This window comes from Ostrinia furnacalis, unplaced genomic scaffold (genome assembly GCF_004193835.3).
Source record: "Ostrinia furnacalis isolate ACB-3 unplaced genomic scaffold, ASM419383v2 OfSCF2637, whole genome shotgun sequence".
In the NCBI taxonomy this organism is placed as follows: Eukaryota; Metazoa; Arthropoda; class Insecta; order Lepidoptera; family Crambidae; genus Ostrinia; species Ostrinia furnacalis.
In genome coordinates, this window is record NW_021132876.1 from 40,764 (window position 1) to 64,998 (window position 24,235).

General features: G+C 41.1%; 1 protein-coding gene and 1 long non-coding RNA gene across 5 annotated transcripts in view; one reads left to right on the top strand and one right to left on the bottom strand.

Annotated features, from left to right (window-relative positions):
* hrg (poly(A) polymerase hiiragi) overlaps nucleotides 1-24,032 on the top strand; it is a 32,612-nt gene extending 8,580 nt beyond the window's left edge. For 2 of the 4 annotated variants that reach the window (XM_028309177.1, XM_028309179.1), the window contains 10 exons: nucleotides 600-711; nucleotides 2,092-2,250; nucleotides 14,318-14,529; nucleotides 16,915-17,035; nucleotides 17,948-18,124; nucleotides 18,854-18,961; nucleotides 19,834-19,883; nucleotides 20,608-20,769; nucleotides 21,923-22,069; nucleotides 23,427-24,032. In XM_028309177.1, coding sequence (XP_028164978.1) covers nucleotides 600-711; nucleotides 2,092-2,250; nucleotides 14,318-14,529; nucleotides 16,915-17,035; nucleotides 17,948-18,124; nucleotides 18,854-18,961; nucleotides 19,834-19,883; nucleotides 20,608-20,769; nucleotides 21,923-22,069; nucleotides 23,427-23,573 — 1,395 coding nt within the window. In that variant the 3' untranslated portion in view covers nucleotides 23,574-24,032. Of the gene's footprint in view, nucleotides 1-599; nucleotides 712-2,091; nucleotides 2,251-3,083; nucleotides 3,134-3,704; nucleotides 3,867-4,813; nucleotides 4,961-5,718; nucleotides 6,823-14,317; nucleotides 14,530-16,914; nucleotides 17,036-17,947; nucleotides 18,125-18,853; nucleotides 18,962-19,833; nucleotides 19,884-20,607; nucleotides 20,770-21,922; nucleotides 22,070-23,426 lie in introns of those variants that run through there. The other 2 variants (XM_028309175.1, XM_028309178.1) reach the window with 1 other exon arrangement.
* On the bottom strand, nucleotides 8,815-10,880 carry LOC114356092 (uncharacterized). Its single transcript, XR_003656164.1, has 2 exons — nucleotides 10,617-10,880; nucleotides 8,815-8,937 (listed from the first exon to the last, which is right to left on the bottom strand). It is a non-coding gene; the product is annotated as an uncharacterized LOC114356092 (long non-coding RNA).
* Nucleotides 24,033-24,235: the final 203 nt, after the last annotated feature.

Genomic DNA, 24,235 nt, shown 5'->3' on the forward strand with positions numbered 1-24,235 from the left:
GACTTATGATGCGTTGAAGTTCCGCGTGACGTCACAATGTGCTACACTTTAAGCACGCCTTGACGTCACCGGCCTCTTCGTTTGAACTTTGACGCTCTTTTTACCTCTCAATTTTCATTAGTTTGAAAAAGTTAAAAATACGTGTCGAGTATTTTTTAATAAGTTAACCGACAGACTAATTCAAACTTAGGTGCTTTTTCACCCAGGAAGCATCCCTATTGCCTGGAGTCGCGGATTCTTGAAGGGTTAATTTATTGCTGTGCTGTTTTTTGCACCGGGTGACCTGAGATTCTGTCGCTTTTCTTTCAACATTTCACTTAATTTTGTCTCCAAGAGATTTTAGGACTCAAAAGATATTACATTTTGACGTTCATAAATGCCAAATTTAATTAAGTGGTTTTATCTTCTTCATTGAAGCCTGGTTTTACAGTAAATTAAATACTTATGTGTCATAGGAAAATCGTGTTTAGAAGTATGTAACTGTGTCTAGCGGTCGAACATCTTCTCATCGCCGGCTAAGCTTTTCGCGTCTCCCTGCTGACTTTTCTTTCTTCATTTTGTAGTGCACGAATTACTAATGTTATCTATTCGTCCTACAGGTCAAAGACTTGCGAGCGGTGGAAGACGCCTTCGTGCCGGTAATTAAAATGAACTTCGACGGCATTGAGATAGATTTGCTTTTCGCGCGACTGGCGCTGAAGGAGATACCTGGTAAGTAAATTGTTAAAGATACTTAAATTAGTGTTTTTAAAGCTAGTCTGAAAATAAGTGAATCTCTCTTAGATACGTAAAAATACTTTTAAATTAGGTATGCCAATACTTATTCGGTTTGTCAAAGTAGTCAGTAAAAATTGGCATTTTTATGTTGAAATCCAGGTCACGAGCTAAACATTTCCATTTCGGTCACTAGCACACCTATTTTATGTTTGTTAACATTTATTGGCATGATGACAACGCGTTTAGGTTATTTCACAGTATTTAAAAAGTAAAGTATCTACAGTATCCAATTGTCAAAAATAAAAATTGGGAGTCCCCTGATTACTGATGACAATTTGTATGAAAATTTTATTTCGTAAGATTTAAACTTCTTTCTCTGGGGAAATGTTGTTGGATTTGAGCAGTAGAATAAATCCTTTTTTGTATGATCATCCACTAATGGGTCACTCTGTATAAATTAAGATTAAAAGTAGGTTATTTAGGTAGGTAGATTAAAATGTCCAGGGATATTTATTATTATTAATAGGTAGATTAAAATCTAGTTATAAATATATTGCCTTCAGTCGTCCCTAACCCATTTGGCCAGCTTATACAGGGTGGAATTTTGTAATGCCACCTGGAGGGAAAGTACTCTTAATATTGTAGATAGAACATTTTTCGCAAAGAAAACATTCCTTTATTTTTGAAAAGAAATAGAACTACATTCAAAGATTTCCAAAAATTTGCTTGCCACACCCGGGAATCGAACCAACTAAAATCTGTTAAAAATTACACCCTGTATATTTTATTACATCGATCGTTAGGATTAAGTATAAGGATGAAATCTCTCTAACAAAATTGATAAATCAAATGAAAGGAAAACCATGAAATCTTAAATTATTTTAATCTATTATATAAAAGAAAGTCGTGTTAGTTACTCCACTTATAACTCAAGAACGGCTTAACCGATTTAGCTGAAAATTGTCAGGGAGGTAGTTTAGAGCCAGGGGAAGGACATAGGATACTTTTTATCCCGTTATTTATTGCCATTAAGGCGGAACAAAGTTCGCCGGGTCAGCTAGTTAATGATAAACTGAAACTGAGTACAGAAAACTGTATGGTATGAATGGTATATCGAAAAAGTTTGAATGCAGTTCACTTTCTTTTCAAAAATAAAGGAATGTTTTCTTTGAGTAAAATTTTATATCTACAGTATTAAGAGTACTTTCCCTCCAGGTGGCATTACAAAATTCCACCCTGTATATGCGGGGGGTAGGCCCAATCATAAATTTGGTAAATAGGAGAGGGTTGTGTTCTTGCACTGAAGTTGGTTGGATATAGATGATGACATTATAAAGACCACCATTAGGAACCTAACCAATGTTCTTCCCCCAGATTCCTTCGACCTCCGCGACGATATGCTGCTCAAGAATCTGGACCAGAAATGCGTGCGCTCGCTCAACGGATGCCGCGTCACCGATGAGATACTTCGCCTCGTGCCCAACATCAACAATTTTAGGCTGACGCTGCGAGCCATCAAGTTGTGGGCTAAACGTGAGTGTGATTACATTTCGCACCCTTAATAATATAGGGGCACAACTCAAAATTTTTGGTTTTTTACTTTTTGTACTAGAGAGGCACATTTTCGTATGTTCTACAAGATGGCTTTCACAGAAATCGAAAATAATGATCAGATACAAGAGTTCTACATTTTGTGCCCCTTCCANATCAATAATAATAAATAAAAAATATCTATATATATAAAAGAAAGTCGTGTTAGTTACTCCACTTATAACTCAAGAACGGCTGAACCGATTTAGCTGAAAATTGTCAGGGAGGTAGTTTAGAGCCAGGAGAAGGACATAGGATACTTTTTATCCCGATCGAAATTAAAAAAAAAGTCTGCTTATTTATTGCCATTAAGGCGGAACAAAGTTCGCCGGGTCAGCTAGTTTTAAATATATGTAGTTTGATTAGACGCTTTTCTTCGAGTGACGTCATATCGCCAGCGGCAAACTTAAAGCGAACGGATAGTACACTCTATTACAGTATTTTTCAACCTTTTTCATGACACGACACCTAGTATGAAAAAATATTTTGAGACCATCCGGTTACCGCTACCGTTTGCTTTTATTTTCATACATTTTATACTGTTACAAAGATGTTGTAGGGACCGAATACTTCAATCCATACAACATTTATGCATTTGCATTTAGATTTCGTATAAATCTATCTTTATAACTTTACTGGTTTTTTTACCTAAGGTAGTTTTTACGACCTCTCGCGACCCCCTCTATACTGACTAAAAACACTGCTCTATAATATACAGCATAAGGTTCGATTTCAATGTGCCTAACAGCATTGCTAACGTCCATTTTTGCTCGCAGGCTCGACAGTGTCTACGGATCCTGCTACGGAGATCAGCAATGATGACAACGTAAGTGGAATCTTGCATTTGTTTTTACATAATAGTAATATATTCTAGTAAATTCAGTCCGTTACGGTTTTCAGCTTGTCCATTTATAACAGGGGTGGCCAACTTGATTGGACATATGATCTACTGTTTACTAACAAAACCCACGGCGATCTACCACTTACATACTTCTTAAAACCTTAAATGAAACAGCATAGTTTAGTGTACAATAATTTTTGCCTTACCACGATCGACCGGTTGGCCACCACTGATTTATATCAATTGTTTAGATTAGAATAAAAATAAGTTTTTTTAATTTTTATGAGTTTTTGTTCCACATTTGACGTCTTTTTTTCAAAATTATGAATTGACGAAACTTGGACTACTATTTAGGAATTATTTTTGATCATCTTCATGTTTCTAAAGTAAAACCGTGTAGTGTATTTAATTATCTGAGTTAACATATATTTGTGTGAAGTTATGTTGTAGATATTGAGACTGTATTACTGCTACTGCCATATTGCTAAATGCAAAATTTTCCCCTTTTTTTTGGTAAGAAAAGCCCGCCACAAACTAACCCATATCTCGTTTCCAGGGCGAGAGGATACCCAACCTCTGTTCCATGTGGTTCATCGGGCTGGTGTTCGAGAAGACTAGTGTGACGGTGGACCTGACCTACGACATCTCGTCGTTCACCAAGGCCGTGCACTACCAGGCCGACCATAACAGCATGTTGCGCGCCGGAATGACCATCGAGGTAAGTGTTACCTGGATATATCCTGGGTTATCGGTGTCCCTTGTCAAATGTAACACTAGATCTGCCATTACGCCATTTTATTGTACAGGGTGGCCCAGAAGAAAGTTCACTTTTGAAAATTCAAGGAAACGAAAACTGTACATTTTTATAGAACTTTAAATATTGCAATTTAAAGGAAATTTAATGCAATTTATTTTTAAATATACCTTTATTAAATTACATCCCCCAGGAGATTTCCCTGACGCTTACAACATTCGATCAACATACATCAAAATGTTGAAATGCGTTCGTTAGAATTACCTCGAAATCTATTTTAAATTTTTTGCCGAATGCTCAGCTTCAGTTGCTGCATGGTTGTTGGATTATAAAAGTACACTCTATTCTTAATGTAACACCACAAAAAAGAATTTTCTGGAATGAGATCAGGACTTCCTGGGGGCCAGGAGATGTCACCCCTGCCTGAAATTATTTTTTTGTGGGAACATGTCTCTTACCATCTAAATGCTCTCATTTGAAGTGTGGCACGTAGCCCCATCTTGATGAAACCAAGTGCCCCGGTTATAGCCTTGCGAATCTTGCAGCTTTGAAATCAAAAAGCTTTTCAGCCTACTAGTATAGCGCTCTCAAAAATTAATCATCCTTTTAATGCAACAAACCAATTAAGCAGGGGTGAAATCTCACTGCCTCTAAGAAGCGCTAATCTCATTCCAGCAGACTTCTTTTTGTGGGGTTACCTTATGAGCAGAGTCATCTAACATCGTTCATCTTCAAATCGGTAACCCATAAATCCTGGGGGGCACCAGACCAGGGGGGGATCGCCCCGGGTGCTAACCCATGACCCATGCTACGCCGCCACTGATTATGACACTATGTCTATATCCCGAAGGCCCCTAAAGGCTCTTACTTGCCCACTTAGCAAATGATCTAACGTTGTTTTCTCTCCACAGGCTCGGCACGTGCGGCGCAAGCAGCTGCCTCAGTATCTGTCCGCGTCGCTTCTTAAGCGCGAGCGCACCGCGTCGGGCAACAAGCGCCGCCTGCCAGACGCGCGCCCCGCTCCCACTAAGAAGCACAAGAGATTGTCTGAGAGCAGCGTGAGTACACTTACTGTTCGGGACTATTCCCACCTCTCGTTCCCACCACTGCAACTCCTGTGTAGTTAGGATCTACAGCTTGACCGCCATAAACCCAACCAATGAAGTTTGTCCCGGGGGAAAGTTAAACTGTCCGCAACTGGCCGCCAACGAATTTAATCAGAAGAACATAGGAGTTCGAAATTAAGGTACGCTTACTGTTGTTGAAACTCATCTTCGTGAGGTCTTTTAGTCTCCACTGCAGAAGCACAACCTTGAGTACTAGAGGCAAATGGAGGATTTGGCCCACACTTATTCTCTCCCATACGGGCTAGACAGGTTGGGAAGGCCTGATGTTCACATATTTGTCCCTTAGTCGCGTCTTACGACATTTATGGAAGAATGTCATTACGAGTCAGAAAGTCATTATTATTTTTTGCAATAAGACTTATAAAAGCATTTTACATATCTCTTCAATCCTGACCACTGCTTCAGGATAATAATGTGTGCTAGTACTGCCAAGAAGCGCAAGAAACTTGTCACTATTGCCAGCCTCTTTTTCAAAGGTTTAATAAAGTATTTACACACATATTATACAGGGTGTCTGGATCAATCACCCAAACATATCAAAATGGGTTTAGGGAACCCACCACCCACCAGATAATCTGGAAAAAGTAGATTTTTTCATTTTTAATTGGAGTTAAAAAAAGCTTCTAAACAAGTCTCCTTGGAGTTATGTTTACTTATAAGCATACTGATTTATTTCTCCTCCTTCCCAGACGGACGAAGTCAGCATCCTGTCCTACAACGAAGACTCAAACTCGTCCAACATGTACGAGGTCAACATCCAGAACGGGACCGCGCCCGCGCACGCCGCCGACAAAGACAAGGAGCCTTCCACATCCGCTTCAATCGCTTGCACGTAGCACTACGAGCAATGGCGGACGCGCTTCATCTACGGCACCGCCAAGCGGCTGTGAACGCTCGCTGCTCGTGATATAAACTAAAGTGAAGTGATCGTGTTGTAAAGTGGACCTTTTGAGGCTGAAAGTGAAATAAGGCCGGTCAAAGCCGAATCGTTATGAACTTTTTTGATTATTTTGGCAATGGATATCGCAGGTAGAATGTACTCAATGAAAACCTGCGATTGAAGCAATTTGAATTTGGTCTGCAGTTATGGCTGATTTTGAGCTACAAGCCATTGGTCGACTCTAATCTTACTGTAAATAATGATCAATTGAGATTGGAGTGAGCCTAGCCATATCTTTTTAAAATGACTAGGCGTGGAAGACAAATATTGCCAGTTGATTTTTAACCATGATGACTTGAAATAAAACCCCAATTTGTGTGGGAAATGTGCAGTCTGGATAAAGACGGGTGTGCGGATCTCTTGTACATAGTGCTAGGAGTCCGTTAGCAAGCCAAGCAATTGTGGACTTTGCGAACGTGTGAAAGTGACTTGTGTTAGTGAACTCTATTGGATGTGATCTTACTTACCGCAGTGCATCGAATTTATTCATTGGTAAGTAAGAGGTGGTAACGGTTTTGATTATAAGTGAAGCAATGCGACGTCGTGAATTGCCACCATGGCGTTGTAGGTTTACCTTTACTGAAGATTTTTAAACAAGTTAGTAATTTGATATTTTCAGTCTTTACCTATTGGTTTATAAAAATGTCAAATTACCAATGGGAATCCTGGGTGGGTTTCGGGCCAACAGGATGTAGTAATTTTCACAAGTAATTCTATATGTTAGCAATATTCTCAATGTTGTTTATTCATCTATTTGTCTTGAAATCATCAATGTAGATGATGGTGGACTTTTTACACTAAAGTTTGTCGAAAAACACTATTTTATGCAGGTTTAGCTTTTAATGAGACAAACTTATAGGTCTACCATCTGGTTCAACAAGAAAATTGGTAAAAATTAATGGGTGTAACATTTACAAAATACACCTATGGGTTGTGTAGATATTTCAACGATAACAAGCATTTTGACCCACTGAAGATAGTTTAGGTCAGATAAACTTCTCTAGGATAATCTACGTCTATAATTTAAATTGTAAGCAATGTCTGACTTTAAATTTTATAAGTAAAAATATATATTTTATTTAAATTCATATTCTCTAGATGTCTCGGGACGACGATCGGCATCGTGGCTACGTAAGTTTTGAATGCATTAGAATAGTGGATGCATTTTGATGAAAAATTTAAAAAAATATGTTTCTAGGTGTTGTTTTCGATGTTTGACAATAGCGGGGTCCGCTATTCTTTAAGTTGGTCGGTCTTTGCTTGCAGATTTCTGGCGGACGACGGCGGCAACAAGTAAGTTGGTTTACACAAAACACTGTCGTTTGCAAGGGTACTAATTAAATGCTCCGCTTAAATACAGTAACAAACATGCACATTTTAACCTTTAAAACAATACCCATATTGAACAAATTTAGTTTTAACTACCCGGTCTGTGAGCACGTAGAATTTAATCTTGGGGTCATTGGACAAAATTCTACGTGCTTGCAGACCAGACTATAGACGACTGATAACTCATTAACTGGAGAACAAATTAACAATGCGATGGACAGAAGCGCTGATGTAATCAAAACTGTGATATCTGTATTAATTCATGAAATAGTTCAATTTTAAATAGTAACTCCTTGCAAACGATTAGATAGTACAAAGTGGAAGAAATCCATTATTATTTTATAAAAACTATAAATACACCTCTTACAAAGTGCGATGTGTACTTAGATACTTGTTGATATTGTAAATTATTGGAATATACGGTAGGTTTGTTGTATCGTTTATTTCGCATTTTCTATCGGCTATCTCTACGTCATTGTGAAAGGTGTCATTTATAATTTCCAATGACTCACTCTCTTTGTTGCATAGGTATTACTTGACAACTTATTTATGGATCTCCCAAAATTATTATCAAAATCGGTTTAGCCGTTTGAAGATTACAATATTTGTGATATTTTTTGTGTTGTCCTTATCACACTTTCATAACAGTTTCATAACTAACAATTCCTTGTAGATATATACTAAAATTACTAAATTACCATCATCATACATAAAAAATGCAAACACAATCATCTTCCATGAAATAAATTGATGTTGTCTGTATTAAATGTTAATTTTTCAAAAGCTGTATGTAAAATTTTCCTAAACTAGCATAATATTATCTGTCTTCCTTTCTTATTGCATTTAATTTTAGCCATCTTCAATTTCAAACGAAAAACTAACTGCCTAATCTCTTCTACATTGACCATGATATTAAAGTTGTCAAGTAATACCTGTTACCCATGATTTGCATAGTATTTTTATTAAAAATATGCAAATGTCTTCTGCTTTTGATTAAAACAATTCAGGGTATCCTTTGCTTATATTTCCCGGATAATATTCGGTAGGTACCCGCACTTTTACTTAGATATAACGAAATGATTCCACCTAGATATAAGACTCAATGTAGTTGATGATAAGGACCTTCTCTATTGTAAGTTGTATATAACGATAGCCAATTGATTATTATATATGGAGATATATATCTGGAAAAAATATTAAAATTTGAAAAAAAAAAAGCGAAATAAATGTATATACAAAACATATTGTTTCATTTCTAGATTGTTAATTCCTTGCACTCTTTACATTTTCAGGTATTACACAGCTCACAACATTGATCCCATTCAATTTTAAGCATAGATTGAAACCACACACAATTCACACACACTATAAAGTACAAAGACATTATAAACAACTCATTAGTTAACCTTTCTGGGTTTTCACATTTTCTAATCTAAAGCATTGAAAAACTCACTCATACTAGTCATATAACAGTTTTCTCTTACAATAAATTGCATCAGAATAATGGAAACACACGTAAGCTTCAAAATAAGTTTATTTTCATGTTAATAATACTTATAAAATAATAAATTAGACTATCTAATTAAAATCATGAGATTGGTCAAATTCAATACTGTATAACAAGATCCACAATAAATACCTGAAACAAAAAACATGTTTGAATCGTTTAGACATACAACAGTGACACAAGTGAATGGGTAGGCTATTTATTTACATGACTCTAATTTCATCATCAGGTTATTAATTAGTCTACTACAGGAGCACGACCAGAGGCAAATGGAGGATTTGACTACCTCCCACACTGGCCAGATAGTTTGGGAAACCTTTTACGACAGCCACAAGCTAATTATTTACAGTCAAATAGAGGATATCACACTCCTCGCTGGGTTGGCCGAAACAAATCATCCCTCCTATATATAGATCGTTTCATCCACGAAGACGCGCCCCACCATTCTTCTGCTAATGTTTGACACGCTAAATGATCCATGAGTGCACACGCACACTACAATAATGCCGCTCGGATTGCTCGGATCAAACTCCCCGCACCCCTCGCTTCCCTCGACAAAAAATTGGTGGGGCGCGTCTTATATAACACTACCATGATTGAGGCAATACACCCGGTCCGGCGTCGAGCCGGTGTCGGTTATTTAAATCAATGGCCGCCGTCATTCATCCTATTATCACTTACCACTGTTGAGGCCACCATCAGCTGCTGTCTTCGTCCCTAGGATGTTGGGCTACCAATTTGAAGATGTAGGTGCTAGTACTAACCATGAGCTTAGAATCTAGTCACACCCCCCCGTGACATGGAATGTCAGGGGAAAAAGAAGCCTAGACACGCCAATGTCGAGCAGTCTGTGTATGGCTGGTCTTAGTCTCTATCACTTACCATGATAGTGACCCTCAGCTGCTGTCCAGCGTGGCCTGCAGCGCTAGCGTGGTGAAATGGAACTGAAATGAAATGGCTGGTCTTAGTCGCCGTAAAACTCACTATATCGCTGTAACACTTACCATTGATAGTGACCCTCAGCTGCTGTCCTTCAGCGTGGCTTGAAGCGCGCGTGGGCGCAACGCTTGTGGGCTGCTATAGTCTGGTCCGTTATAAGCTACCCATCCTTATCGCTCGCGCCTAATTATGATGCTATCGCGCTCGCACACTCACTGCGGGCGCCCGTCGCACAGTCGCGACAGCAATATAATTACGCGCGAGCGATAAGGATGGGTAGCTTGGGGTTATTGGACAAAATTCTACGTGCTCACGGACCGGGCTTTATATGCACCTGGCAAAGTAACTACTCGAGCAGTTTGTGTATGAATGGCGGGTCTTAATCAGTTAGCCTCCGTCACTTACCATGATAGTGACCCTCAGCTGCTGTCCTTCAGCGTGGCTTGAAGCGCGCGTTGGCGCAACGCTTGTGGTCTGCTAGATGCACCTGGCAAAGTAACTACTCGAGCAGTCTGTGTATGGCTGGTCTTAGCCAACAGCTTGAAGCTGCCAGTGACAACTGCTCGAGCAGTTGGTATTAACTGCTCAACAAATCTCAAGCGCGCGCGCCGTGGAATGAAGAAAGTGGGCGGAGCTAACTGCGCAAAAGCTGTCGACAGCTCGAGCAGTCAGTGTATGGCTGGCGACTGCTTGACCGCACGATGAAAATTCACCGTGCTGTCGACCGCCCGAATCAGTTGCAACTGCTCGAGCGGTTCGTGTATGTGCGTCCATAGAACTCTGCAGTTCACTGTGCAGTCGCAGCTTGAAGCTGTCGACCCTGACTGTTTCAAGCGGTCCGTGTATTGCCGGCCTTAGTCTCTGTCACTTACCATGATAGTGACCCTCAGCTGCTGTCCTCTTGTGTGGCCTGCAGTGCGAGCACGTGGTGTTGTAGCGCGACACTAAGCTCATGAACGGGCACGGGCGCGGCGGCGGGCGCTTGAGTAGAACGCGCGCGACGCTATGCACCGGGCAGAGTAACTGCTCCAGCAGTTTACGCTGCTAGACCTAGCACAGTAACAGCTCGACACGAACCGAGTACATTGCTCTGGCGCTGACTAAGAAATAATTCTTGTCTGCGCTAGATACAACACGCGGCGGATGTCTANCCCTTCCATACTTTCGTCTATCTTCCCGCTAGAAGGGCTGAATCAGAGACATGCCGATATTTGTCGAATCCGGCCCACGCGACTGTGGTCCAATTTGGAGTTGTGCCTTTGTGTGACAATTTTTAAGTAAGTGTTAGTGAGCTAAGACTAATTAATTCCTTATATTTCTAATAATATGTTACATTTTCATTTTTATTACATTGATAAAGTCCCTTTTTTATTACACTGATAAAGTTATTCATAGAAAATAATAAAATATAACTTTAACTTTAGTTAGGCGGACCATGGATGGGTGTTTGTAGTTAAATTTAGAACTCTCCTATAAAAGTAATTTGCTTCTTGGTATTAATTTTCATACCTATTGGTTGATTGGGAGCCTATAGGATGTTTTATCGCGATGCTAAGAAATAAAGCGGTGGTTATGAAATACTTCCCGACAAATAAACTAATGATTAATAAAATAAGAGACATACCTACGTGTTAAGGCTATTAACGTTCGCTCGGGGCTCGGGTTGGCTTTTTTCTTTGTTTATTTTATGAATAAACGCACTAGTCAGCCAAAAGGTGAATTACTTTAATATGATAGTGTTACAATTTTTAATTATATTATTCATTAATTTATTACGGTCACATAAATTGATGCTAATTAATCACTCAGATTCTGAGGACTGAGAATACATCGAATTTATTTTAAAATTCTCTTTTCACGTATTAAGTTACTACAATTTTACTGATCAGCTATTAGACCTTAAAATTTTCAGTTTGTCTAAATTTAAGTTCTAAAGTGCTTTTTGTCTTAAAAATGTGAGTTCGTAATGTAATCTTGTGTTAACACCAGTTTTTATTAATATGTGGCAAATATTGTACACAAAAGCAAAGAAAAAAGATCACGGAGTTTGTGATAACAAACCAAGCATACTCTGGGATAAAAATTGTACAAAATAATAAATATTGGGTGTCCAATATCGTCGTAAACCTTGTGTACCTAGACTCTTTGCAATACTGAAGTCAAGCAGGACGTAAAGGGCTTCTATTTGGAGGGCCAAAGATATGTATTGAGCTTTCTAATCACTAAAATGATCAAAAGCAAAATGATGATGAGTACGGAAAAATTAAAAGCAGCTATCTTCGATGGACTGCAAATCCGTGCTCTTATAAAAGACTGTATTTGTAAACCATATAACACAAATTGAATCTGAAGCATGGCTAAGGTGCTTTAGTAGTAAAATATTTTTTGGGGAATGTTAGAACACCAGAATAGATATTCTTGTGTTCAAAATTGGTTGCTAAAATCCTTCAAAAATTACACACGCCAATTTGAGTATTAAATTGTATTTTTTACAATAGCCATTTGAACTGATTCCCACATAATGTGGGTGATTATAGTAAGGGACAAGGAGAACGGTTCCTTCCACCAGGACAGCAGGATAGTGGAAAAAAGATACCAAGGTACTGGCTGTTGGACTTTAATAAGTGATTATCCTGAACAAATCCATAACAGAAAACCTTACAGAAAAAGTTTTTGTAGGTTTTTTCTTTATTTGATGAAAAGCATATTTTTTATAGGGTAAGAGTCCCTATCTATCTTAGTAAAAATATTTTGAACGCATAAAATTAGTATTTTCATGTCGGTTTTCTCAGAGAAATAGCTAATAGTCTTTATTTTAATCTAATTCGACATATCTAATAATTTTCTAGTATTCAGCACCCTACTCTTATACTGAATTGGCTTTAAGCTACTATAACGCACAATAACTGTCCCCAATGTTATTGGGCGTAAATCAATATAAAAATCGAAATACACTTATTTTTAAATATTAGAGAGCAATATTAGGGAATATGCCATATAAAACAATTCAGCCTAAGGATTAGATGGGCACAAGTACAAGTAATACCCAAAATCACAACAACAGAAATAGTAAAATAAAGGCCTAACTTTGAAATATTTTTTTAAACAATTTTTTTAAATACTCATAATCAATATTTTCAAAAATGTCTTATGTCAAATTATATAACAGATACCAGTGATGAAGTATGCTTAGTTTGAAAGTTGTAGCTGATAAAATAAAGATTTTAGAGCCAATTATGTAAAAAACCGCGATCCGCCGATTGGTTTTTTGGCTTTTCCCAAAAAACTTAATTTTGGAGTTGTGCCCATTCATTATTAAGGGTGCGATTTGTAGTTTGTACACTGTGCTATCATGTAACTGTAACCAGTTTTGAGACATACAACCCGAGCGTAAATACACTCGGCATCAAATAAATCGCAACTCCCGCGACAAGCACTTCTCAAACGTATGCATCCCCACTTCCCACCAACATTGGTTGCATTTGAAAGCCTAGTTCTAACCTTCATTTCATTAAAGGAAAGGTTTTTATCCCAAAAATGTGTTTTTAGAAGGGTCCAGAGTCACTTTTTCAAAAAATAGGTAGTTACGTTTGAGTCAACTTTTATGGCTATAAAACTGTTAAATTGGGATTAATCGCTATCTATCTGTTAAAAAGGACACGTAAGATCATTATTTGGTTCTATAACCACAAAAACTGGTCTAATTGATCCCAGAGGTGAGCCCAAAGTGAGGCCTTTTTTCAAGTCACATTTATGGTACCTGTTAATTGTTTATAAAAAAATTAAATGTGTTTTTCTTGAAGTTTATTTATTGGGCTTTCAAATAACACCAATATTGTTGGGGCACTATGATTGTGTCAGAAGAAAATCTTTAAAGTTCGCGTCGCGGAAGGTGCGATTTATTTGATGTTGAGTATACTTTCTATCTATTTGTGTTCGTTCGTTCGTTTCAACTAAAAGCCAACAAACCCAACAAGGATTTCTGGTTTTGCATTGACCGCATCCAGGTGCTTCCCGCGACTTTCACCAGATCGTTGGTGAATCGAGTGAGAGGACTATCTACACTTGACTAAGATTTTTGGTTACTCAATAACTTTTTTGCTCCAACAGACATTAGCTATTTCAACTGCCACATGTATAAAAGTGCGCACATTATACCAATTTGGTATCGGTCGATTCTTCATACAAATTAAAAGCTGACTGAAGTCTCTAGTCTACAGGTTGTCCAAGCGCAGGGGACCTTATTAAAAAATCTGATTTATATCGTACATCTAGCACTTTTAAGATACAAGCTTTGCTCAGTTAGTTTTTGTGTAAAAACTGCCTCAAATGTTAGAACTTACATTTATTCAAAATTTCTTAGCGATAAGAGTCGCTTCTCAAACTAAAGCGGTCATAACAGCGTATTAAAAATTTACATTTAAAATTTCGACGGGTTCATTTAGTGTCTTAAGTAGCTCAGTTGGAAGAGCAGTCGCCCGGCAAGCGAAAGGTCGTGGGTTCGGTTCCCGCCTTAAGCAGTTCGATTTTTTCAAGTTATTTCAAAATATTTATTTCCCTATCTCTCCATCAGGCCACGGCATCTACTCCAACACGCTCGGCTACCTCGGCGGCGTGTCGTGGGCCATGCTGGTGGCTCGCACGTGCCAACTATACCCCAACGCGCTGCCCGCGACCCTCGTACACAAGTTCTTCCTGGTCTTCAGCCAGTGGAAGTGGCCGCAGCCGGTGTTGCTGAAGCAGCCTGACGCCGTCAACCTCGGCTTCCCCGTGTGGGACCCAAGGGTAAGTCTTCATCCATCATCTTCACTAGCTAGGAAAATTGCTGAAGTGATTGGACGCCATCAACCTAGGCTTTCCCGTCTGGGACCCAAGGGTAAGTACCAGAGCCGTCATCATTGTCATCGGGCCAAGTCATCTACTCCAACATGCACGGCTGAAGTCCGGTCGCCGAGCCCATATAATTTCGTTCAATGACCCCAAGCGACTGCGACGGGCGGCCGCAGTGAGTGCGAGCGCGACAGCAATATAATTACGCGCGAGTTAAAAACTTAAAACTCATTTATTTCTGTAAATAGGCTTTAAAAAAGCACTTTTACACGTCCCAGTATTAACCCTACCACTGCTTCAAGACAATAAATGGGCCAGTGCTGAGAACAAGCAGCGCAAGAAACTCAGTCACTATTGTCAGTCTCTTTTTCATAAGGATGGGTAGCTTGGGGTCATTGGACGAAATTATATGTGCTCGGCGACCGGATTCTACCTCGGCGGCGTGTCGTGGGCCATGCTGGTCGCTCGCACGTGCCAACTATACCCCAACGCGCTACCCGCTACCCTCGTGCACAAGTTCTTCCTGGTCTTCAGCCAGTGGAAGTGGCCGCAGCCGGTGTTGCTGAAGCAGCCTGACGCCGTCAACCTCGGCTTCCCCGTGTGGGACCCAAGGGTAAGTCTTCATCATCCATCATCGTCACCAGAAATGGCCGCAGTTGTTGCTGGTAATAAGACGCCGTCAACCTAGGCTTTCCCGTCTGGGACCCAAGGGTAAGTACCAGAGCCGTCATCATTGTCATCGGGCCAAGGCATCTACTCCAACATGCACGGCTGAAGTCCGGTTGCCGTGCCCATATAATTTCGTTCAATGACCCCAAGCGACTGTGCGACGGGCGGCCGCAGTGAGTGCGAGCGCGACAGCAATATAATTACGCGCGAGTGATAAGGATGGGTAGCTTGGGGTCATTGGACGAAATTCTATCTCGGCGATCGGACTTTACCTCGGCGGCGTATCGTGGGCCATGCTGGTCGCTCGCACGTGCCAACTATACCCCAACGCGTTACCCGCGACCCTCGTGCACAAGTTCTTCCTGGTCTTCAGCCAGTGGAAGTGGCCGCAGCCGGTGTTGCTGAAGCAGCCTGACGCCGTCAACCTCGGCTTCCCCGTGTGGGACCCAAGGGTAAGTCTTCATCATCCATCATCGTCACCAGGTAGGGAAATGCTTAGACGCCGTCAACGCAGACCTTCCTGAGTGGGACCCAAAGGTAAGTACCAGCGCCGTCGTTATTATTATCATTAGGCCAAGGCATCTACTCCAATATGCACGGCTAAAGTCCGGTTGCCGAGCCCATATAATTTCCTTCAATGACCCCAAGCGACTGCGACGGGCGGCCGCAGGGAGTGTGCGAGCGCGACAGCAATATAATTACGCGCGAGTGATAAGGATGGGTGGCTTGGGGTCATTGGACGAAATTCTTTGTGCTCGGCGACCGGACTTTACCTCGGCGGCGTGTCGTGGGCCATGCTGGTGGCTCGCACGTGCCAACTATACCCCAACGCGTTACCCGCTACCCTCGTGCACAAGTTCTTCCTGGTCTTCAGCCAGTGGAAGTGGCCGCAGCCGGTGTTGCTGAAGCAGCCTGACGCCGTCAACCTCGGCTTCCCCGTGTGGGACCCAAGGGTAAGTCTTCATCATCATCGTCACCAGCTAGGGAAATGGCCGCAGTTGTTGCTGGTAATAAGATGCCGTCAACCTCGGCTTCCCCATGTGGGACCCAAGGGTAAGTAACTACCACCCTCGTCGCTATTATCATCAGGCCAAGGCATCTACTCTAACACCCTCGGCTAAAGTCCGGTCGCCGAGCCGAGAGTCCGGGACCCAAGGGTAAGTCATCATCATCCATCATCGTCACCAGCTAGGGAAATGGCCGTTGGTGCTACTGAAATAATAAGACGCCGTTAACCCAGGCTTCCCTGTCTGGGACCCTCGGGTAACTTCTCCTTCCACCGCCATCACCTTCAAAATCCGGCTCGAAGGACCAAAAATTAAAAAAAAAAAAGCAAGCGAGTGCTGAAAGCTGATCAGCTATCTTATACGCATAGATCTTTTAAACCACGCAACTAATTTTAATGCGGTTTTCATAAATAGTGTGATTCAAAAGGAAGGTTTATATTATTTTTAATACATTGAACGCGTGCAAAGCCCCGGCGGGTTCATCATCATCATCGTCTCGGCTACAACTTCTTGTAGCCGAGACGATGATGATGATGAAGCCACTGCTGAACATGGCATCCCCAAATGATTTCCACATTGTCCGCTTGGTAACAGCGCTTTCTTTCCTGCTACATTTACGCGGCGAATTGCTAGTTTCTAATAAATCACGTTTGTCTGTACACAGGTGAACGTAGCGGACCGCTTCCACCTGATGCCGATCATAACGCCCGCCTACCCGCAACAGAATTCCACCTTCAACGTGTCAGCTTCTACAAGGACCGTCATCATGGAGGAGTTCCGGCTTGGTGAGTACCAGCTCTTACACTTATAGGGCAAATACGAGTATGTACCATCCTAGATTGCATCTCACTTAGCATCAGTAGCCTTATTCACGTAACAAAACTTCAACGACAACAAATCGCTGAGTTGTGATCCTGTCGAGTAATCGTTCTATCGAAATGACCCTTGTGAATACGCATTTAGAACAGTTTTTCAATCGGACGACTTCTAAACGTCAACAAGATTTTGACTGTGTCAAAATACGTGATTTAGACCACAGGTGTGATTGCGGTCTAATACCTGCTATGTTCTGTATAAAAAAATCATAGGAAACAAAAACAATCTAAGCAGCTTCCCAGTACTGGCCCATATTATTGATACACAGTGGTAGGGTTTACTACACAAATATTCATTTGGCCGGACATTTTACCCTAAAAGACGGACACATTTTTAATAGCTAACGTACCATGTCACGGTGCAGCAATTAGCGTCATTAGCTTATGAGTGACTATCATCTTTGAATGAACTACTGTGGCTCGAGTTTCGACTGGCACGGCAGTCACATAAAAAGCCGGACAGGTCGGACCAGACAATTTTTCGCCGGACAAGTCCCTAAAAAGCCAAACATGTCCGGCTGGCAACTCTATCTCCAATTAGTAATTATCGGAGGCAAATGAATTACATTCACTACCACTCAATGAGGGCTATCGTTTTAGCGCCACTGTAGAGTAAGGTCCTGTCACTTGCTAGTAGCGAAGACAGTGGCACCAACTGGTGAACGCTAAAGTGGTAGGAGGACTATCGCATTTGCACTCATCAAGATGGCGCCACTGTAGAGTAAGGTCCTGGCAATCGCCAGGGGTGCCAACTGTTAAGTATAAAAACGATAGCCCTCATTATTTTGTGCCATATTTATTTAAAACTCATTTGTTCCCCAGGGCTGGCCATCACGGACGAGATAATGCTGAACAAGTGCGGCTGGGAGCGTCTGTTCGAAGCGCCCAACTTCTTCTCGCGGTACAAGCACTTCATAGTGCTGCTCGCCGCCGCCGCCTCGTCCGACGACCAGCTGCAGTGGTGCGGACTGATCGAGAGCAAGATCCGACATCTCATCAGTGAGTACACACACCCACACATAAGACACGCACACTATACGCAAACAGGAGCGCTCATAAACACAATATAGATGTCCAACACTGAACCGTCCCAGCTTTGTTGGACAACCAAGCCACATTGGACAACCATGTAATTATGACATTTACATGAGGACTAATATCTAACCTACTGGGTTGTTAATGTTAGATTTTTGCACTTAATGTTTCTATACATTACTTTCTACATTTATCTATCTAATCCATTAGTTCCCAAACTTATTTGAGACGCGCCCGCTTTCGACCATACAAAAAATTCCACGCCCCCCCCTCCTCCAGTCAAGATTATTTATTGGTCGTATCGAGCAGTCTGAAATGCATTCTCTCGGCGGTCGCAGGTTTCTTAGAGATGGCCCGCGCCTCCCTTAAAAGGTCTTTGCGCCCCCCCACTTTGGGAACCAGTCCATCCATCTGTAGATAATGTTAAATCGCAATGTAGAAAGTTTGGAACCATTCCAGTGATCATTTATGCCAAAAAAAAGTCAACAGATACGGATTTTTTTTTTATTGAGGATTGTCTGGAGTTTCCTGTGATCCTAACTTAGAGAATGGAGATATTGGGACTACTTGAATAGCACTGCAGGATAATTAAAAACACATACATAAAAAACTTGACAGTCAAACAACCATATTCTTTTAAGTCACTTAAAATGAGTTGCTATGGTCGATATTAACTCGTTCCTTTGCCCACAGCTACGCTGGAGCGCAACCAGCACATCACCATCGCGCACGTCAACCCGGAATGCTACACCAGCGTGCCCTTGAACACCAACGACGGACAGCCGATGGCCTTACCACCAGGTGAATATCTCTATAACAGTGTTTTTCAACCTTCATCATGACACGACCCCTAGATACTACCCATTCGCGCTAAGTTTGCCGGTCCGTGGAATGCGCGTCCCCTCCAAAAAATCAAAATCAAAAGTATTTATTCAGTTTAGACCACAAGTGGCACTTATCCCCCAACCGCGATTAAACGCAATGAGGGCTATCGTTTTTATACTTAACAGTTGGCACCCCTGGCGATTGACAGGACCTTACTCTACAGTGGCGCCATCTTGATGAGTGCAAATGCGATAGTCCTCCTACCACTTTAGCGCTCACCAGTTGGTGCCACTGTCTTCGCTACTAGCAAGTGACAGGACCTTACTCTACAGTGGCGCTAACTGGTGAGCGCTAAAACGATAGCCCTCATTAATGTGTCTTATTTTACGCAAATACACAATTTTTGTCAATAATAATAAATATTTTCAATATAGTTTGATAAAGTTATAGACGCTTTTCTTCGAGTGACTTCATATCGCCAGCGGCAAACGGATAGTACACTCTATAACAGTGTTTTTCAACCTTTTTTATGACACGACCCCTAATATGAAAAAATATTTTGCGACAACCCCCGCTACCGTTCGCTTTTTTTTTTCATGCATTTTATAATGTTACAAAGATGTTGTAGGGACCGAATACTTCAATCCATATAACATTTAATTTTATGCATTTGTATTTAGATTTCGGATAAATCTATCTTTTTAAATTTACTGTTTTTTTACTAAGGTAGTGTTTTCGACCTCTCGCGATCCCCCTATAGTGACTAAAAACACTGCTCTATAATATATATCATAAGGTTCGATTTCATTGTGCGTAACAGCATTGCTAACGTCCATTTTTGCTCGCAGGCTCGACAGTGTCTACGGATCCTGCTCCAGAGATCAGCAATGATGACAACGTAAGTGGAATCTTGCATTTGTTTTTACATAAAAATAATATATTCTAGTAAATTCAGTCCGTTACGGTTTTCAGCTTGTCCATTTATAACAGGGGTGGCCAACTTGATTGGACATATGATCTACTGTGTACTAAAAAAAACCCTGGGCGATCTACCACTTACATACTTCTTAAAACCTTAAGTGAAACAGCATAGTTTAGTGTACAATCATGTAGTATTTTTTGCCTTGCCACGATCGACCGGTTGGCCACCACTGATTTATATCAATTGTTTAGATTAGAATAAAAATCAGTTTCTTGTATTTTTATGAGCTTTTGAATCACATTTGACTTCTGTTTTTCAAAATTATAAATTGACAAATTAGGATCCCTATTTAAGTGTAAAATTTGACCATCCTCTATAATCCGGGCTGAAACTGTCAAATAAAACCTGAAGTAAAGACTTATGTAGGGCTGGAAAATCGGAGGATGGAGTCGATATTTTTCATAATAATCAAAATTTCCACATCGCACGGTTGGTAGCGCCTCCCTGTTACCTTTATCAGTAATTGGGGAGACTTATGTTCAGCAGTAGACGTCCTGTGGCTGAAATGATGTTTTTTTTTATGAAAGACAAGGCAGGTATTTTACCGCAATCGCACCTGGTGTTAAGTGAGATGCAGTCTAGGATCCAAGTTTTTCTTTGGCAAGAAAAGTCCAGCAACTAACCCATATCTCGTTTCCAGGGCGAGAGGATACCCAACCTCTGTTCCATGTGGTTCATCGGGCTGGTGTTCGAGAAGACTAGTGTGACGGTGGACCTGACTTACGACATCTCGTCGTTCACCAAGGCCGTGCACTACCAGGCCGACCATAACAGCATGTTGCGCGCCGGAATGACCATCGAGGTAAGTGTTACTGGGATATACCCTAGGTTATTGTTGTCCCCTGTTGGCCTACTTATGTAGGCCTAGAATGCGCGCCGCAATAACTTTTTATCGCGTCATTTTGTCGATTTTACGCGATAAGCCCATCGATAAGATTTACTTGATGCAGTAATGCCTTATAGTTCCCTGCATAATGAACAGTCCCCTGTGTGATACAACTTTCCTCTGTCGATGCAGAAGTCTTTTGTGTAATGCAGTAATAGTTTTCTGTATAATACAAGTCCCTTATCGATGTAGAAGTTCCCGTTATGATCAGTAAACCTTGTATGATGAAACAGTTTCCACCTATTGCAGCAGTCCCCCTGCATAATGCAACAGTCCCCTGCCAATACAAAACTTCCCTGCCTGTAGCAGGGTAACTCTGGATAAAGCTTCAAGCACCAAAAGGCTCAATCTTCCATTTTTATGCATTCACTATGATAAATATTTTTGATGCCGTTGGAAAATTGAGATGGGGGACTTGTGATTAATATTGCCAGTCAAATGACCTCTAATTTTAGGCTGAGTTGCACCACCTAACTTTAACTGGTGCTTTTTGTATGGAGTTTGACAGATTTTTGACGTTTGTCAAAGTTAAAGTAAGACGGTGCAACTCAGCCTTAGTGTATTTTTTAAAAGTACCTACATACATTTTGCGTTAAATAGTTACAAATATCTTCAAAAACTTTACTATCCATCTCTCGAATGTTAAATAGACCCTTTTTACGATTATGACACTCATGTCTATGTCCTAAAGGCCCCTAAAGGCTCTTACTTGCCCACTTTTTTTTATTTGAGTTGAGCGACTATTCTAGTTCAATAAAGCCCTGGTATCACCGATACCGACCTATTGTGATCGCCGCTATTTTACTTACAGTTCACCTCCGAGTCCTGCATCCATTAGGTAGTGCAGTATCTTTTGGGGGGCGATATGTTTTACATCTTGTGGGCTTAGGATGTTTGCCCAGGTGTAAGCTCCGCTTGCGCATCAAAGGTCCGCAGTCCGTGAGAATGTGTAGTGGCGTTTCATCTGCCTCTGCACGTTCTTGTGGGCAGTCCCATGTGGACAAGTGCTTGTTACTGTACTTGTACTTACCCACTTAGCAAATGATCTAACGTTGTTTTCTCTCCACAGGCGCGGCACGTGCGGCGCAAGCAGCTGCCTCAGTATCTGTCCGCGTCGCTTCTCAAGCGCGAGCGCACCGCGTCGGGCAACAAGCGCCGCCTGCCCGACGCGCGCCCCGCTCCCACTAAGAAGCACAAGAGATTGTCTGAGAGCAGCGTGAGTACACTTCTTTAATGTATTGTATATTGTATCCTGTATTTTTGTGTGAGAAATAAATAAACCTTATTATTATTATTATTATTACTTACTGTAGCTGAAAGTCATCGTAGTCAGGTCTTTTCATAGAGATATAGAGAGATTCCAACTAATGCGCCGAGTTCGAAACTCAGAGACACAAAGTAATAAAATATCATATTTTATGCAGTGGATAAGGGGCCATCCATAAAGTACGTCACACGAATTTTATGATTTTTTGACCCCTCCCCTGTCCTTGTCACAGGTGGTCACATTTCTGAAACCTCCCCCTCCCTAGTGTGACGTCACATGTTTTGCAATTTCACATAGAAAAATTATTAAATTAACAAAAAAATAGCAAAAAATAGAAACAATAAAATCACGCGCGAGGTACGGTGCGTTTGGCGGCATTATAGGCCAGTAGAATTAGATTTTAAATCTGAAATAATACCTACAATTGGTTGCCCATTAAGACTCTCTTAGGTTTTCGACTTCGACGGAGTTGTGCTAAAGTGGTGGGGGTATTTTAAGTTTAATTTATATTTCAAATTACGCGATTAGTACCTCTAGATATATTAGATGTTGAAATGTGATGTCACGAAACTTAGGACCCCTCCCACCCCTTGTCACACCATGTCACACTTTGTCGACCCCCTCCCCCCCTCTTTACGTGTGACGTACTTTATGGATGACCCCTAATGAGCACATTTTAAATAATATGTGCTCATTATCCACTGCGGTACAATCGAATGATATTTTGCGTTGCAACAGCTAACTGCTTGCAACTTGCAAGCAATGTAAGCTGTTTACATTATGACGTCGCTTTCACTAGCAATGTCTTCTGTTTTTAAGCATATTGCTGCGACACCGGCCCCGCCCTTTTGTCACATCTCTTTACTTTCTGTGATCTGTAGGTCTTTTAGTCTCCATTGCAAGAGCATGACCCTCCAATACTTTGGAGGGTACTCTAGTCTAGTAATCTAAAGACAAATGGTGAATTTGGCGTACACTCCTCCATGCTAACTAGACGGGTTAGGCTGCTTTCGCGAAGATGCGTAGCGAGGGAACGTAGTTTGTAAAGAACCAATAGAATCGCTTCATTTACCGAGGCTAGGTAACTTTTTCAAAAGTTTACAAAAGTATTTACACACACATTATACAGAGTAAGATCACCTATACAGATATGAAAGTGGGCTTAGGGAACCCAAACCCATCCACCAGAATGCCAGAAAAAAATTGATTATTTCATTTTTAATTGGAGTTAAAAAAGCTTCTAAACAAGTCTCCTTGGAGTTATGTTTACTTATAAGCATACTGATTTATTTCTCCTCCTTCCCAGACGGACGAAGTCAGCATCCTGTCCTACAACGAAGACTCAAACTCGTCCAACATGTACGAGGTCAACATACAGAACGGGACCGCGCCCGCGCACGCCGCCGACAAAGACAAGGAGCCTTCGACGTCTGCTTCCATCGCTTGCACGTAGCACTACGAGCAATGGCGGACGCGCTTCATCTACGGCACCGCCAAGCGGCTGTGAACGCTCGCTGCTCGTGATATGAACTAAAGTGAAGTGTTCGTGTTGTAAAGTGGACCTATTGAGGCTGAAAGTGAAATAAGGCCGGTCAAAGCCGAATCGTTATGAACTTTTTTGATTATTTTGGCAATGGATATCGCAGGTAGAATGTACTCAATGAAAACCTGCTATTGAAGCACTTTGAACTGGTCTGCAGTTATGGCTGATTTTGTGCCACGAGCCATTGGTCGACTCTAATCTGACTGTAAATAATGATCAATTGAGATTGGAGTGAGCCTAGCCATATCTTTTTAAAATGACTAGGCGTGGAAGACAAATATTGCCAGTTGATTTTTAACCATGATGACTTGAAATAAAACCCCAATTTGTGTGGGAAATGTGCAGTCTGGATAAAGACGGGTGTGCGGATCTCCTATTGTACATAGTGCTAGGAGTCCATTAGCTAGCCAAGCAATTGTGGACTTTGCGAACGTGTGAGTGACTTGTGTTAGTGAACTCTATTGGATGTGATCTTACTTACCGCAGTGCATCGAATTTATTCATTGGTAAGTAAGAGGTGGTAACGGTTTTGATTATAAGTGAAGCAATGCGTCGTCGTGAATTGCCACCGT